Below are 17,067 nucleotides of genomic sequence, written 5' to 3'. Positions count from 1 at the left end.
AATTGAAGAAAGGTCTCTTGTTGCAGGAAACAGTGCCTTGCCATGGCGATAGTGGGAGAGAAAAAATTGAGAGAGTGAAAAATCGAAATAAAATTAAAATGAAGGCTGCTGCCAGCTATCCTTTCAAAAGGATGTGCCCTTCAGGTACCTGTGTTTGAATATACAGCTGACATGCCCAAATGATGCAGTGGCTTCTCAGCAGTGAATCTCTTTTCACAGATCTACCTAAAAACAACAGTAAGATCAAAACTACGTTCTGTGCATAAAATTTGATTTTAAACACACCGTTCCTCTCAGAATTCCTTGATAGCTACTTGCTTGGCACACTGGCTATTTTGAAACACATTTCCACTCACCTAGCAATGTTGCCTTCTTGTAGTTTGAATTCTGACTCTGTCCCATTCTAGACTTGACCTTTTTCCAAACACTTTGTGGAAGAATTCCAGGTATAAAGGCTAAGTACAGTTAGATGACATTTGCTGTCAGCAAATTAACTAAATTTTACCAGAGTTTACAGAAATATGCATGAAAAATGCTTACAGCTGAGCCCTGGACAGTTAGTGGAATTCTATTAAAATCAACACAGAATTAGCATTGCAAAGGTGATTTATTGATGCCGAGGTGTGATGAAAGAAGAGGTGAACCCTGTAGCAAACATATCAAGACACGTGACACGTTCATGCTCTTTATTTTAAAGCAGATGGATGACCACCATTTATAAAATACAGCAAATAAACAGTTTCAGTCAGATGCAAAAAAGTGCCATCTCTTCAAACAACAGACTGACTTGGTGTTGGAATGCCATCATAATCATCTGAGTAGTGCTGATACTGGTCAGTAAGAAGAGGCTGATGCAACTCATCCTTATTTTTCTTGACACGTACAATACAGGCAGCAGCAGCGAAGATAATTGCAACAAGAACCAGGGCAGTCACTACTGCAATAGTTATCATCTCTGTGACACGGAGAGCCCGACCTACAGGAAGCAAAGCAAAAGGGAAAGTTATTAAAAGTAAATTTCATGTATACAGATAAACATCAGAGGGAGAGACCAAAGCTCAGTATCTGTCATTTGGCGAACCATGAAGTAGAACTAGTTTAAATTTTGGTTGATACCATTTGTTCTAAATTGTGCAAAAAATTACAGTCTCTCTTGTTACACTTTAAATACAGTACCAGACCCTTCTTCTGCTATCTGTTTTGTGAGGGCTTTGCATTATCTGTAGTGAACCAATGAAGGCATATAGTATAGCAATAAGAACTTTCTGAAAGGTTTACATCAAAATGAGAACTTCTCCAAAACCTGAAGTGGATAGTGGGAGCTTCATGCAAGAACAATCTATTATCAGTAGCTATTTAGTTGTACCAAATCCCAAGCCACAACTTACTTGGGAAGCCAGGCAAGAAAAGAGAAATAGATCTTCACAAAGGCACCAAATATTATTTATGACATTTGAACCATGTGATATGCTGCATAAACTTAAACCGAGGAAGCCAAGATGAAGAAAAAAAGAGGAAGCATCTAAGTTGTTCACTTTACCTGGCCACTCAACTTCATAGCTGTATCCCAGGTTTTCTGGTGCAGTAACAAACATCTCATTATTGGTAACTGGAGGCCAGAAAGGCACCATATTGTACTGTCGGTTATGTCCAATAGGGGCATTCTCCAGTGGATATGTTGAGATATCTAAATTCAAAAGTCAGATTACATTTCTGTAAATAAAATGAAAATAATTTGCACTACTTCATTTTTTCCCCACCAGTGACTCACAGTTTTCAGTACCTCATTTTTTCCCCTAACCTGAATTCATTTAGAACAGTTGGTTTTCCAATGTGGCAGATCCAGAATGGAGAGTTCTGCTGTGTCCAAAGGCAATACCACTAATGATATCTCTGGGGTTTTATTTACAGAAACCAACAGGAAATTATAAAACTTTTGACCTTTTTCTCACATGAAAAAAGGAGAAATATGTATACATGGAGGACAGGAAAAGCTTTTGTTACAATCTGTCTTTGTCTGTAACAGTGATTGAGAGCTCTCTCATGCAGTGCAGGAGGGCAGATGATATGAACTCCAGTGAATATATTTTTTTTTTTCCCCAATGTTACAGTAAATCAGGAGAAAGTCAGCTGAAAAAAAATATTGCATTTTGGTAAGATGATGCAAAAGCTTGTGATAGGTCATGTAAGTACCACAGGGGGGTACAATTGCTCTCTGATATCTGATGTGGGTAAAATACATGAGACAGGTTGTAGAAGCTACACAAAGAAGTCTCAGTTGTGCAACAGCAGCTGTCTTTTGTAGAGGAAGGAAGAGGTGGCTGTATCATCCTAAAAGGAATACAGTCACTGCTTTGTTCAGACTAATGCAGAGCCATTAGGGTTACAGAGAAAACTCTCCCCACTGATGTCAATCTCCTTCCTTATTTCCTTTTATCTTTCTTCCTTCCTTCCCTTCCTCTCCTTAATCCTTTTCTCTCCTCTGTTCATAGTTAAAGAAACAAGGGCAGTAACAGTGGTCATCATTCAAAAGGATACGGAAATAGCAATAGAATTCTGGTAGTAAATCACAAACATGTTCAAAATGAATCCTGAAGCTGCACGTGGCATCTGAACATGTTTGTCAAGAAGAAACACACATGTTTACTCCACAGAAAGTCCATGAAGTATTTGGACCTTCCATAGTTCCACTGTCTCTTTTCTATGGACACGATGTATTTGCACACTTTGATTTCTTGTATTATGCTTGGTATCTCTGGCCAAGCACCTTCACAGTGATTTGAAAATGGATGTCAGTAGGATGAGGAAGGGAGGTGGCTTGTTATTGCTCTGTCTTCGTTTACTATGCTAACAGTTAAAATTCCATTCCTCCCCTAAGTTTAGGGGCATCTTGATGTCCCACAGGAAGCAGCTGAGCTCCTGTGACTACAAAGACTGACAACCATCCATCCCAGCTCTGTCCATGAGCACATCTTACCTGCAGAATACCTCCTCAGCCACTCATCAAAAACAGCATCTGTAAATGTGTGCAGGAGGACAAAAATGGGATCATTTGGTGATAAATGAGTTTGTCCTCCTGTTCCATTCAAAAATAGATGAGCCAAGTTGTGAAGACTTCGAACTGCTGGGTCATACTTCCCTGAAGGATCACTGTACCCTGAATATGGAAACAAAGAAGAATACAAAAACCCCAGTGAGGATTTTGTTTGGAAGCTGCAGTCCCAGCTGGATACTTTTTTCTCTGAAAGGCTTTCATGTTGCTGTGTTGCCTTGCTTAACATAAAAGAGCAGCTAATTCTCTACCTATTGCCATTTGAGAAATGTCCCTCACATGCATAATTTTCAGATCAGAATAGCCTTTACAAAAGAATTCTGGGATCTAATGCAACAATAAGTTGCATTATGTAAGTGCAAGGCTCCTGGAATCTAATGCAACAATAAAATAAACCAAGTAATGGCCTGAAAATAAAGGTATATATATTTGTGACCTACATATTTCAGCGTACTGAAATAGTCACATGTGTTTTCTAAGTGCCGACTTAAGTGTGTGTGTGTTACCATTCAGCCAAATGACCCAACTTTTACACTTTCATACATAATTTCCATGCTTATTGCAAGCACATCTCAGAAAGCTTTACATGCTCTATTTTTTCAATGAAGATAACCTGTGGAACTCCGTTAGTGCCCAGCACCTGGTAACCTTCATGTCAGATGTCATGATCGGAATCATCATTAAAACTTTTCCTGTCTTCAAGACCTGGCCAGACTTTCCAGAAAGGGGTCATGGCCTATTACTACATTGCAAGGACCTGATGTCAGCTAGTTTCTACTCAGGACACCAGTGGTAGATTTCTGAAGCTTTTACTAATTTAAAGAACTGACATAAGCTATGGAGCAATCTACCCACAGCTTATTTACCCATTTGTCAAATACGGTAAGCATCTAAAACTTTCATATATACTTGATTGGTGCAAATTCTTGGGTTTATTCTCCAAGAGAAAGAAAAGGTAGCATATTGTCCCCATCACAGGGATTATGCCTCTTCAAAAGACCCAGAGGGTCCACACACTGTCTGGCAGGGATCTGAACTGTCCCTTGGTAATTTTTTCTCATGAACCCTGGTCCTTCCTGTAAAAATTCTGAATTATTGAAGTGCATAAGCAGTTTACAAGATACTGGATGAAAAGGCATGGATAAAATTTTTAGTCTGGTTTCTGTATTGAGGCATGTGTTCAGATGCCAAGGACTGAAAATTTAATTTTGAATGTGCAGAGCTTGGAGAACAGACTTGCGGGGCCAAGAGAGAAGGATTAACATTTCTAGCAGTAAACCCTGTCCAGGACCTCAAAGACCACTTCAATACTATTTCATTAAGAACTACAAATTTCTTTTGCTTTTGCTTTAATTCAGATAGAAGAGTAACTTCTATAATTGCTTGCTTTCCTTATTTAAGGATTCAGCTGCATCATTCCTCAGGTAAGGGCTTTTTTCAGCAACAGTAACCTTACTGTGTTAAAAGGACCTGATGTCAGCTAGTTTCTACTTAATACACCAGTGACAGACTTTTGAAGCTTTTACTAATTTAAAGAACTGACCTAAGCTATGAAGTAATTTACGCATACCTTATTTACACTTTATACTAAGTTAATACTTAATATTATATTCTTATATTCCTAATGCTATATTCTTATGTTCTTAGTTTCCAACAGACTTTCAACAGGGAGAATGGGAAGCCTGCTCCCTTGACTTGTTTGCAGTTGTTTCAGGCCCTTTTATTTGCCATGTTTACCTTCTACTGTGTTACGGAAACTGTCAGTTGAATTGGAATAGAAAGGAGGAGTGTCAAATACACCAACTTCCAAACACAGAGCAACATCCTCAGGCTCTGGGAGACGCTGTACCATAGGCCGTGCAACATTTCCAGCAGGATTTCTTCGGATGGGACCACCTTCAGTGCCTGGGAGTGAAGAAAGAAAACAACACTTGTGCAAAACAGAAGACCACAGAATTCACCCTTCTACTGACTGAACCATGGGGGAAAAAAGCCCCCTCAGAAATGTCACTTAAACTGAATGATTGGGTCATGTCAGAAAAAGAATCTGAATCTCCATGGTGTCCTGTGTGCTGGATCTTTTGCACCAGGATTTAAAAAAAAGTATGTAGAAGCCTCTTACTGAAATTGGTGTTTCTATAAATGTTTTGGGAAAAAAATCTGTAGTTTTTCAACATAATTTCTTCATGAGAGTGAAGAAAAAAGTTTTGAGGGTGCCCTGATGAGGAAAGGATTATAGTCGATCATATAGGTGACTAGCCCACTATTGTGAGTTTTTCCTATTTTTTCCCCCTATTTCTGTAAAGATGTGATTTGTGGCTTGAAGCTGATGAATATAAAGGAATCTTGTCGAGATTTTTTAGCTTTTATTGATGAGATCAATGTGTTAGTATTCAATACTCTTCACATTCAAAACATGCTCCACATAATGAACATGGGGATTTGTTAGATGCTCTCCTTTTAGGAGCAGAATGCCAGGAAGATGATAAATGGAGCAGTCAGAAAAAAACTTAAGCTTCAGTTAAAAAATGAAACTGTCAGACATAATTGTTTATGGCACAGGAGATGAATAGATACTGCATAAGAAGGGAAGTCAAACCATTTAGCTCTTCCTCTGCTACAAGCTCTTGATCAGACTTTGAACTGTGTGGTACCCTAGTGCAAGAAAGATTACAAGTATGCACAGTCTCAGAAGACTGATGAAATTTGGATCAAGAACATTTAAAAACATTTTAAGATTTTTTTTTCCTGGGAAAGACATTGCAATGTAACATGTTATATTTATTTATTATTAAAAGGATTGTCTCTCCAAACATCTGCTAGCCATCATACTTACTGTTACAGATGGTTCCCAAAGTTTCATAGTCTTCTACATTTTCGCATAGCACTCGCCACTGAGAGAAGATTGAGTTCTGACTGATCAGAGACATATCAAAATTGCTTCTAGCTCCCATCAAGTCATCTGAGCAGATATCACAGGTGTTTTGTCCAGTCGCAAAGTTCCAATAGGGCAGTCCAAAAGTTGGGTCCTGCAGCATGTTCTAAAACACATAAATCTGGTGTTAATGCATATGTACCAGATGACTATAATATTTACTACTGGAAGGATGTTATAAAATGGTTAAATACATCTTAGTAAGAGTCAGCGTCCTGCCTCATAAAGGAGAGAAATATATGGAAAAGCTTTGAAATCTATGTATAAGTTTTCAGTAGTTTTTCACATTGGTCCTTTTACTGTTCAACAGAACAGATAGTAGGACTTCGAAATGAGTTATGGATTACCCTCTTAAATAAGAGCACCTCTTTGATGAGACCATATCATGAGTAGTAAGAAAAATCACTTAATACTGATACCCCATTTTCCCAAATATTTTTAACTGCCTGTCACCAACAGCAGTCTTTGTAACCCAGAGAATATCTAAGCCAACTGTGGAACAACTGAGGAGGTGGGTAAGTAAGGAAAAGGGATACCACCCCTTCCATTTGTCATTGTGTGATTCTACTATAGGTTTTAGTTGAACAATTTTGGAGTAATGTCCTGGCTTCCAGTATTTATGCTCTAGGATATGTTGGCTTGCCAAATCATCTTCACTAATAAATTTTACTAACATAAATAACATCACCAAGAACTAGAACTTGTCAGGGCTTCCACCTAGTGAAATGTCACTGATGTTAAGTGTGAGTTTTTGAAAGGAGTTTGTGCCTCAGCCTGATGGAGAGACATTGAAGCTAGTGGAAATACTTGAAGTGATTTCAAAGACTATTTAATCCTGACCTTGAAAACCTAATTATGGGATGATGACCCATAAAATAATCTATTCCTTTTATGGATATGTCCACACAAGAAAGAGAAACAAAAGAATCACTGATTTATGAAAGGCAATATTACAAACCCACTAATTTATCTAACCTGTTACACTAATTATACAAATAAAATGTGATTTTAAATCCCCAAGCCATCTCTGAAATAGTTTACTTTAGAATTTCTGCTGCTTTGATTAGTTTAACTTAGTCAAGAAACAGGACCTTGATATTAAAAATAATACTAGCAGTAACTTTTTTTAGTTGAATAAATACCACCTACAGATTATCTAGAATTTATATCTATTTTTACAGGAAACGCTGTAATTTTTATGTTTTCCATTATTCTGATTGAAATGTTTTTAGCCCCTCTGTAACAATTGCAGTCTAAAACCTATTAAAGTTCAGCATATCTAATGAGTTAGTGAAATTGAAGCCAAATTACTTCAACTCATAGAAAGAGCTGGTATCCTTGTTTCTGTTGGAGTACAGGGAGAAGTTTTTTAACTACAAAACGTGGCTCAACATTAACCAGAGCTTTACCTGCATGTCTCTCTCAAGCTGCAGTAGATGGTACCTATGCCATGTGACAAAAGCGGGTCCTTCATGAGAGAAATCAACTCCTCCAAAACTCTGCTGCCCTGCACCAAGGAAAGTCTTCCTAACAGAATAATAATGAGACCACACAAAGTAGTTATAAATGGAGATATTCTCAAACTGCGGTGTGTTGCCATCTGGTCCAAATATTTCCTCACGTCGTCTTGTGGCAATAACAATGTCAGGGTGGGTTGTCACCTTGGCTTGGTGTAAGGCATTCACAAAGCGTCTCCTCTCTTCTGCACTCAGATCCAAAAGATTTCTCCTGACTGTGAGGACACAGAAGCAGCAAGTTACCAAGGTAATAGACACTGAAATCTGATCTCACAGGAGTAATTTACTTTGCTCATAATAATCCTGAGTAAGCCCCTTTTTTCTTCAAGCATTCATCCATTTTTTACGGGGGCAATTGAAAGAGTACTGAGCATAAATAGGAAATGTTATTTATTTTCAGAAAGGTTGAGACAAATAAAAATAAAACTCAAACCCTTGTGGTTTTAGTGCTTTTAGAAGTATTGTTACAGATTATCCTTCTATGCTGTCAGAGAAATGACAGACAGCTCTTTGTCACACAAACCTTTCAGAACTTCATCCGATATCCTTAAGGTTTCCTGTGGTAATACTTTACAATAAAAGAATACTACATAGTGCTTTATAATAATCAAGAGCTATACTGCTTGAAAATCTAGTGAAGTACATTGTTTATGTTTAAATCTTTGTAGGACAAATGGCAGATTCACCACTGAATCATGAATTGTGAATTTCACACAGTACAACACCTTTCTTTAACATAATTACCTGCTATTATCAACAATAGCTACATATTAGTCCTTTCTGGCAGCAGATCTCAAAACCATTTAAAATATCTTTATTCACATAAAGACAGTGAAACAAAAAAGAAAATTGACTTGTTAAAACACCAGTATATCAGCAAGAGGAACAGAGTACATATTACCTCAGTCCCGTCCAGCATTCTCACCTGGACAAAGATTTTAGACTGAGACACATGTGGAAGTCCCCACAGCTATTCCTCAACATGAACTCATTTTCATTATAAAAAATACTGTAAAATCCATATTTGTACAAATAAGACTCTATTGATATGAGAAGCTACAGGTCTTTAGCAGGAATCTATATGAAGAATAAAAAGGAATTGCATTTCACTATATAAAGTTTCTACAGTGGGGACCTTTTTGCCTCATTGAAGTTTACAGAATACTTCTATAGAGCATGAATTTAATGCAAGGACGCTGTACCCTGAAACACGATCTTCTGCTTTGCTGAACTAACTGGACTGATATGCTAGTCCTGATCACTGCAGGTTATTTTGTTTTTGAATTAGTGCATTGAAAATATTGATCTAATTTTCATTTACATAGACATCTTAACCTTTTCATTTTTCAAAATATTTGCCTTAACCACAATAAAAAATTGGGACTATTACTAAAGTTAGCAATGAATTTAGAAAATATGAAGGCACCAAACTACATTTTGCAGCTATTTCATATGGTTATGTCAACTGTAATCCAGTAATTATTTCTAAAGTCTGAGCAGCTGGGGCCAGCTATATGGACAGACAAAAGAGGTGACTTCCGTGTGGAAACTTAGAACATAATAAAAAGCTAATTTCCCCTATTTAAACTCATGTTGTCATGCATGATAAATCCAATTTGCTTAGCATTTTACTGAGTAGTAAAAGATTTAATAGCTCTCAAAGGTAAGAGGTGTTCTATATCCTAGAAAATAATCTAAAGTTGCTTTTTGCCTATCTCCAGGTTTACTTTTCTAAGTTTGCGTGTGTTAACATTTATTTCTTGGTTATTTTTCAGAACTATTATCATTCTTAATGAGAACAGGCCAGGGGGTGCAACCTGGTTTAGCAGGTCCAATACATGAGTCATAGGTTCTGCTTTCCAGTTTGCTTCTTGAACCTCAAATGATGAATAAAATTCTAGCTTTTCCCACAGCTCTCAATAAGTTGCTTTTAGGGAATCTTACTGTTAAGATTTTTAATTGGTAAGAAGTGCAGTCCATTGTTAACCCTTGCTGGAACATACACTCATGTCTGTGGAACACTTCCTTTCTGGTGAAAATAATAGCAATACTGATTTCTGCAAGAGGCACTGCACATTTATGATAGAGACTTTACTGTTTCTCATGTCAACAGAACCCATCACTCATTTGGGGGATTATGGATTTTACAGTATTTCAGTAATACCTTTAAACTTTCACTAAGGCTGAAATCTTGTTTGTTTAAAAAAAAAAAATCTTAGACATTTTTACTGAACTGAAATTGAAGAACTCTCAGAACAGCTCACCAATGTCCCTGTGCTGATTCATCTGAAGAGCTAGCTCACAGTCATGAATTAAGGCTTTAAAAGACATTGACAGCAGCTAGGTTAGTAGAAATTTGCAAGGTGTGCGCATAGTTTAGAATTGTATGAATGGTATGTTTTACTCCCAGACATACTCAGAAGCACACATACATGTCTATATAAATGGTTTTATTCCTAAATAATTCCAAAGAATACAATTTATATGTTCTTTAATGGACTTGGTCCTAATCTTGCACTCACTGCAGGTTTTGTTTCTCCCTTTTATTGGGTAGCAAATGTAGGTGGTCAGTACACAAACTGATCGATTCATCTAGCAGCAGCATGAACAACTCTTACGGCAATGTACAGTTGATAAATTAATACATATAATATATATTCCACATTTTAAAGAAAAAATACTCCAAGTACATTTATAATCAAGCACTGCCAGACAGGCAGCATTCATTATAGAATTTCTGATGCTCTTACCTATATTGATTTGCTGGCTGCACGTAGGTCCACTCCAGCCAGGGCGACACGACCCGCAGTTGTAACCAGAGAAGTTACCATTGCACCGGCAGGTTTGGTTAAAGAAGCGTATAGGCCACTGCTCACGGTCATCCCGCCCATCATGGATGTACTGTGGGCCATGGGGTCGTGAGTCAACAGTCACCTGTACGCACCGTCCCCTCCCTGTAGACACACCACACCGGTCAGTACCTGGCCCGAACACAGGGAAATAGTCTGGACAACACATGCCGCTCCTCAGGGACTCAACGGTGGCGCACTGGCGAGGGAACTGAGCTCCAGCTTGGCCAAGCATGCTGAGAAGCGGCGGCAAGGAAAAGAGCAGCAGCATGGGGAGCTGCATTACAGCAGATCCAGCAGAGCTGGCTCCTTTGAGAGCCGATGGTCTCCACACGCCGATTTCTCCTCTCCTGCAATGGGACACCAAACTCCCTCTACAGAGAGACAGAAAGAGAGAGAGAAGAATAAAAATGAGTGATACAAACCTCCAGGCACTCCAGAAAGTGCTTCCAAACTCTGTACTGTGTTACTCTTAACTGGAAAAGTGAACAACTCCGACTATGGCCACTAAAGTTCTTCCCTTCTTTCATTATCTGCACAAATTATAATAACTACCAAGAGGTCATTGACTTCTAAGTGCTTCCAAAACATTCATTCCCCCTGTACATCTGCCAGCCAGATTTACTTCACTACCACAGAGAGTTAAAACCTGCCTAAGGCACCAGGGTTTTGAACCCTATTTTTACACACACACAGAGACACACCTACACACATGTGTCGTTCCCTCCCCCAGCCCTGTTCATGCCTTTCTTTTCTGCATTTGACTGGTATGTCTTGTTCTCTGCTCAGCAGTTCCCCTCTGTGTCCCCTTGCTGTTCTCTAATGACAGCTCCACCAGAAACAGAAGCTACTGCTCTCCATGCATTGTACCTGTTCCCTCTTTCTGGTACCTCTGCTCTGCTGGGCCTCTGTTCTCTCTCTGCACGTCCTACGGCTGTGTCTAACCCAGAACAAGCACTGCAAATTTCTCTCCTGATTCAGTCTGCTTACTAATCCTTCTTCTACCAACACAGTATGGCTTGGCCTCACCCTCCTATTAATCCCCTTTCTACTTCAGTGCATTTCACTGGACTTTAAGTACTTGAACAGCACATGATTTCTTTCATGCTTATCTCCTTGTGATTTTACAAGTTTTAGCAAAGGTCAGACACAAATACTTGAATTCAAAACAGAACAACTGTGAAGTTTTTTTTTTTTTTTTAATGGCTTGCAAAGAAAGGCTCACTTGAAAACAGACAAAGAACACTGGGGAAATTCACATTTAACGGACTTAAAAAAAATAATTAAATTCTTCAAATGGCATATTCAACATCAGACCAATGTAAGTGACAAAGATAGGTTACTTAGGAAATTAAACACTCCAGCCTTAAGCTTACAGCTTTCAGTTTGACTGTTTATTTTGATAATCTAACAAAAAGACACTGGTCATATTGGAGTAGCCTGAAGTCTAAATTCTATGCAGGTGCTATGACAGGTAACGAAACAATGAAATATAGAAAAAAGTCTTTAATATGAGCAAAATGCTTCTATATTCTTTGCAAGGACAATTTCCACTGATCAAAACTGGTCTTATTCAAGCTCTTACTTCTTTCTGATCACTGAAGAAGGATGGCTTTCTGTGAGATGATGATGGTTTGTCAAGAAACATCTTAACTGGCACCAAGGCAACACATTAACAAGTTTTCTGGGAAAAGGTTCAACCACAGTGTAACTGACATCAAGCAGAAAATGGATTACCTACTCCTTCTGCTTCTCTGTATGCAAGTCAAAATGTGAGAGAGCATCCAATTCTGTCAGGCCATAGAAATTTGTTTTTTTGTGCATTTATTCTTGCCAACCTGCCATAGACTGCAGCAGTTAACCTTGCCATCTGTAGCTTGTATAACCAAGCATGCTATTCCTTGCTTCAGCAAAGGACCAAGTACATTTCTCCATATCCTTAACTCATTGTCCATGTGCAGCAAGGAATATTGTTAACCCTTAAATGAAACTCTTACCTTTTCTGGCTTTCATTTCATTCTTTGTTTGATCCTATATTCTCTTGTCTGCTAGCTTATTCTGTTCCCTGCTTCTTTATAAGCTTAAATCTTTTCTCTTGGAGTATGGCTATTGGGACATATGCAGCACAAATTCACCATTATCATGTCAGTATGTAAACCACAGCTAGTAAAAAAACCTCCTGAGATTTTTATTTGAAAAGAACTCACTGATCAAAGAATACAGGTTTTAGCTATGAGTATTTAGCAAATACAGTAAATTCATAATAGGCTTAGAAGGGATAAATCCTGCTCCTTACACAAAGGCCCAGTAAAAAAGAGCAAACAGATGTACTGAGTGGGGTTGCCTGACATCATAGAACTCCTCCTTATAATGGTGGACATGATGAAGACCTTTTGTAAGCCTTCTGTATAGCTAGGACCTATGAATTTTGTTCAGCAGACTACTAGAGCTGCTGCTACTAGAAGATCATTTCCCTTCTTTGCCCCCATATGCTCCCTAGGGGTTCCTGCTGGTGATCTTGCTGAATAGTTTGGCGGAATGCAATACCTTTTATAGTCTTTATTTTGATAGTCTAGCCCTTAGAGATTCCTGCTCTCCTACTGTGCCTGGAAAGATTTGAACTTGGAAATTACCCAAATGCACAACATCTGTGCGTTTGTGGCTCTGTTCAGTAATGGCTTGTCTACATAAGCAAGGTAATTAGGAAAAAGTCAGTGTGTGAACCCCCAGCTCACTAAATGTCTGTGTGGTCTAAAAACCCTGCAAAGAGAGTTAGTTAATATGCCCGACATTTGCATAGTTTGCACCATTTTCCTTGTGTAAACATTAGTTCTCAATGCTGAGAACAGGTCTCTATGCAGCTACATGAGGTTTAGCTGTGGCTGATATCCCATCCTGCTGAAGAATATGATGAAAATAGAGACAGTTATATTTGTACTTGAGTCATGATGAAAACTGATGTGCTGGTATTGTCTTCATGCTGTTAGCTATACAGTCAACCATCAGTTCACTGTGAGCTACCCTATGATACTTACTGAGTGCCTAAGATTTACAAGTTCATGGACTATGAGAGTTACTGTCCTTGACTTCAGATTTTTTTTCCCCAGTCTTAAGAAAAATAGACCCCTAGAAAAGTCAGACTTTGCCAGCTTCAGCTAAACTGCATGGGAAGTAGTTTACTGTTATTACTGTTGCTTGTGTACATCTTCTGGTGTGACTACACCACACTGCAAGTATTTGTGAATTGAATATTGGAGTGGTCAAGTAGATGAATTTAGCGGTGGGAAAATGAGTGTCTGAACAGAAAGCACACTGTGGTCAAACTTCTAAGGGTTTGAAAACCAAGAACATCATCTTCAGCTGGTGTGAGCTGATCCATGGTTTACATCACCTGTGGATCTTGGCTAGGTTCTAAATGCCTTAGCTTCTTTTTGTTTGCTTTCAGTGTTCTCTGTCTGTTTTTTTCCTCTTTCATTGCAATTACCATCATTAATCGATCTTTTCACAAAACAAGCCAGCTCCTCAGTTTACAGAGCCAGCTCTGAACTGTCTTGAATTATTTTTCCTTCCTGGTAGAAGTAAATAATGCTGGTTTGAAGTGATAAGTGGGCATTTTGAAGATGAGTCAGAAATGAATTTCTGTTTCCTGTATCTAGACAACCCTGTACAAACAAATTTTCAGAAAATTTGGCTTCATTTATAAATCCAAAAGCTGCATTGTGAAAGCAATTAATCAGAGCACACTTAATTCTCCTCTATATCTAGATGTGGAAATATGAATATATAATTTTACAGGATGAAACTGTATGTATTATATAATAAAATTAAAGTGTATTTAAATAATTAGATTCTAAAATATTAAAATTAATATGATAAGCTATTGTAGTATTTTAATTTAACTAGGAAATATAATTTCAGATATTTATATATAAATGTGACATTTCTATTCACTGAAAATGATGTACAGTTCTAGTGTTTTATAGAATTATAGAATGTATAAGGTTGGTAGGGACATTTAAAGGCCATCTCGTCCAACCTTCCTGCAGTGAGGAGGGACATCTTTATGAGATCTGGTCACTCAGAGCCCCATCACGCCTGACCTTGTATATCTCCAGGGATGGGGCCTCCAACTAAATCTCTGGGCAACTTGTTCCAGTGATACCACCCTCATACTAATGAACTTCTTCCTAATATCTGACCTGAATCTCCCCTTCTCTAGTTCAAAACTGTTACCCCTCATCCTATTGCTACATGCCCTGGCGAAAAGTTCTTCCCCAGCTTTCTTATAGTCACCTTTCAGGTACTGGAAGGCTGCTGTGAGGCTTCCCCCCCAGAGCCTTCTCCAAGCTGAAAAAGTGCATCTCTCAGTCTGTCTTCACAGGAGAGGTACTTCAGCCCTTTAGTCATTTCTGTGGCCCTCCTCTGGATATGCTCCAACAGGTCCATGTCCTTTTTGTGTTGAGGGCTCCAAAGCTGGACACAGTATTCTGGGTGAGATCTCACCAGAGCAGAGCAGAGGGACAGAATCCCCGCTTTTGTTCTGCAGGTCACGCTTTTGATGAAGCTGGCCTCTGGACTGCAGATGCACATTGGTGGCTCATGTCCAGCTTCTCATCCACAGGTACCCCCAAGTCCTTTTCCTCAGGGCTGCTTTCTAGCACATCATCTCCTAACATGCATGGTTAACAGGGATTGTCCTGACCCAGCTGCAGGAACCTGTACTTGGCTTTGTTGAACCTCATGAGGTTCACCTGGGCTCACTTCTCCAGCGTGTCCAGGTCCCTCTGGATGGTGTCCTGTCTCTTTGGCACATTAACCTTAGCACTCAGCTTGGTGTCATCAGCAAATTTGCTGAGGGTGCACTCAATCCCACTGGCAATATCACTAATAATGGCATTAAAGAGCACTAGTCCCAGCACAGACCCTTGAGGAACTCCACTTGTCACTGTCTTCCATCTGGATTTGGAGCCATCAACCACCATGCTCTGGATGTGACCATCCAGCCAATACCTTATCCACTGAACAGTCCACCCATCAAATCCATATCTCTCCAACTTAGAGAGAAGAATGTTGTGGGGGACCGTGTCAAAGGCCTTGCAGGAATCCAGATAAATGACATCTGTAGCTCTTCCCTTGTCCAACGATTTGGTCACTCCATTGTAGAAAGCAGCTAGTTAGGAAGGACTTACCCCTAGTAAAGCCATTCTGTCTGTCTCAAATCAATTCCTGGTCCTTCATGTGCCTCAGCACAGCTTCTAGGAGGATCTGTTTCATGATTTTCCCAGGCACAGAGGTGAGGCTTGCAGGTCAGTAATTCCCAGGGTCCTCCTTCCTACCCTTTTTAAAATGGTCATGATGTTTCTTCTTTTCCAGTCACTAGGGACTATAGCTGACTGCCATGGCTTTTCAAATATTATGGAATGGCTTGGCAGCTACATCAGCTGATTTCTTGAGGATGCTGGGATGCATCTCATCAGATCCCATGGACTTGTGTATGTTCAGGTTCCTCAGATGGTCACTTTACTTAGAGTGGGAGGGGCTCTGTTTCCCTGGTCCCCATCTTACGGGCTGTCAACTGGAGAGCAGTGAGTTTATAAAAAGATTGTTATTACTGTTAACACAAATGGCCCACTTTTGCTTTGGTCTGTCAATACACAGAAATAAAATAAGCTTTATCAAAAGTACAGCCATGCTGTCAGAAGAGTACTGGAAAAAAGATACTCCTGTCAATCCTTTTAAAAGTAAACTTACATCTTTCATATGAAGGAATTACCTGAGATGGCAGGTATGCTAGAATTTGCTGCTGGATCATATAGTACCACAAGATGTGTCATAACCTGTGATATATACATATATACTGGAAAAGATGGAATGATTTTTTATTTTTTTTTACTAAATGAGAGTTTCACATTCAGTGTTAAAACAACAAGGTCATTTTAACCATTCCTCCTCCTCTCCCCTCCACATGAGAAAAAGTTCAATTGAAGTTACAGAGATTTTTCTCACAACATTAGAAGGCAAAAATGGAAGGCAGTTTCTCCAGTAAAGCTGGCAAGACCTCAGAAATGTTTGCCAAAAATCAGAGTATGATCCCATGTTCTGTCAGCACGCTGGGTACCTACTCCTTCACGGGCATCTCAATGGGATGAGTTAAGGGGCACAGGAGCCTGAGTTAAGGTGGTCAGTATGATAAGTTGAAGGTCAACTCTGTCGCTGATGAGAAGCCCAAAGCTTGGGCTGCCGTCCTTCCCTGAGAGCTGCTTTTCAACAGCTGCTGTTCTTGCTGCCCCTGCCTGACCTGTGTCACAGCTGCTCAGAAGCTGTGGCTGTGCCCACGCTGCCTGGCATTCACCTTCAGGTCTTGGCTCCCTTCCCATGGGGAGCAGCCGGACCTTTCCCATTCCTGACACTTTCACCTTCCAGCCTTGAGTCTCCACCACTGTAAGAGTGTCACTGTGGTGTAAGCCTGGCATCTGCTGTGTGCTACTTAGGGGGAGAACTTGGGATACTATACTGCACGGTGCTGGCTTTTGAGCTATGCTTAGGCATTCCTCAGTAGCAACGTTTACCTATTTATATCTGCCAGCATGGTCTAATGTTGCATAATTAGATAACTGAAAGAGATAAAGAGAATGTAAGAACATGCAAAACAGATTGTTTAAAATTGTGAATTTAACAGTTTGTGCTTAAACAATACTCACACAGGTGTTTATG

General features: G+C 39.3%; 1 protein-coding gene across 1 annotated transcript; it reads right to left on the bottom strand.

Annotated features, from left to right (window-relative positions):
• Positions 1–770: 770 nt before the first annotated feature.
• On the bottom strand, positions 771–10,636 carry TYRP1 (tyrosinase related protein 1; the record flags this gene model as incomplete). Its single annotated transcript, XM_084279006.1, has 7 exons — positions 771–976; positions 1,541–1,687; positions 2,978–3,157; positions 4,790–4,957; positions 5,889–6,093; positions 7,397–7,719; positions 10,255–10,636. 7 exons carry the CDS (start codon positions 10,634–10,636, stop codon positions 771–773), a joined length of 1,611 nt encoding a protein of 536 aa, XP_084135132.1.
• Positions 10,637–17,067: the final 6,431 nt, after the last annotated feature.

This window comes from Gallinula chloropus (assembly GCF_964237585.1).
Source record: "Gallinula chloropus genome assembly, chromosome: Z".
NCBI classification, from domain to species: domain Eukaryota; kingdom Metazoa; phylum Chordata; class Aves; order Gruiformes; family Rallidae; genus Gallinula; species Gallinula chloropus.
This window is presented reverse-complemented; position numbering and strand designations above follow the sequence as displayed.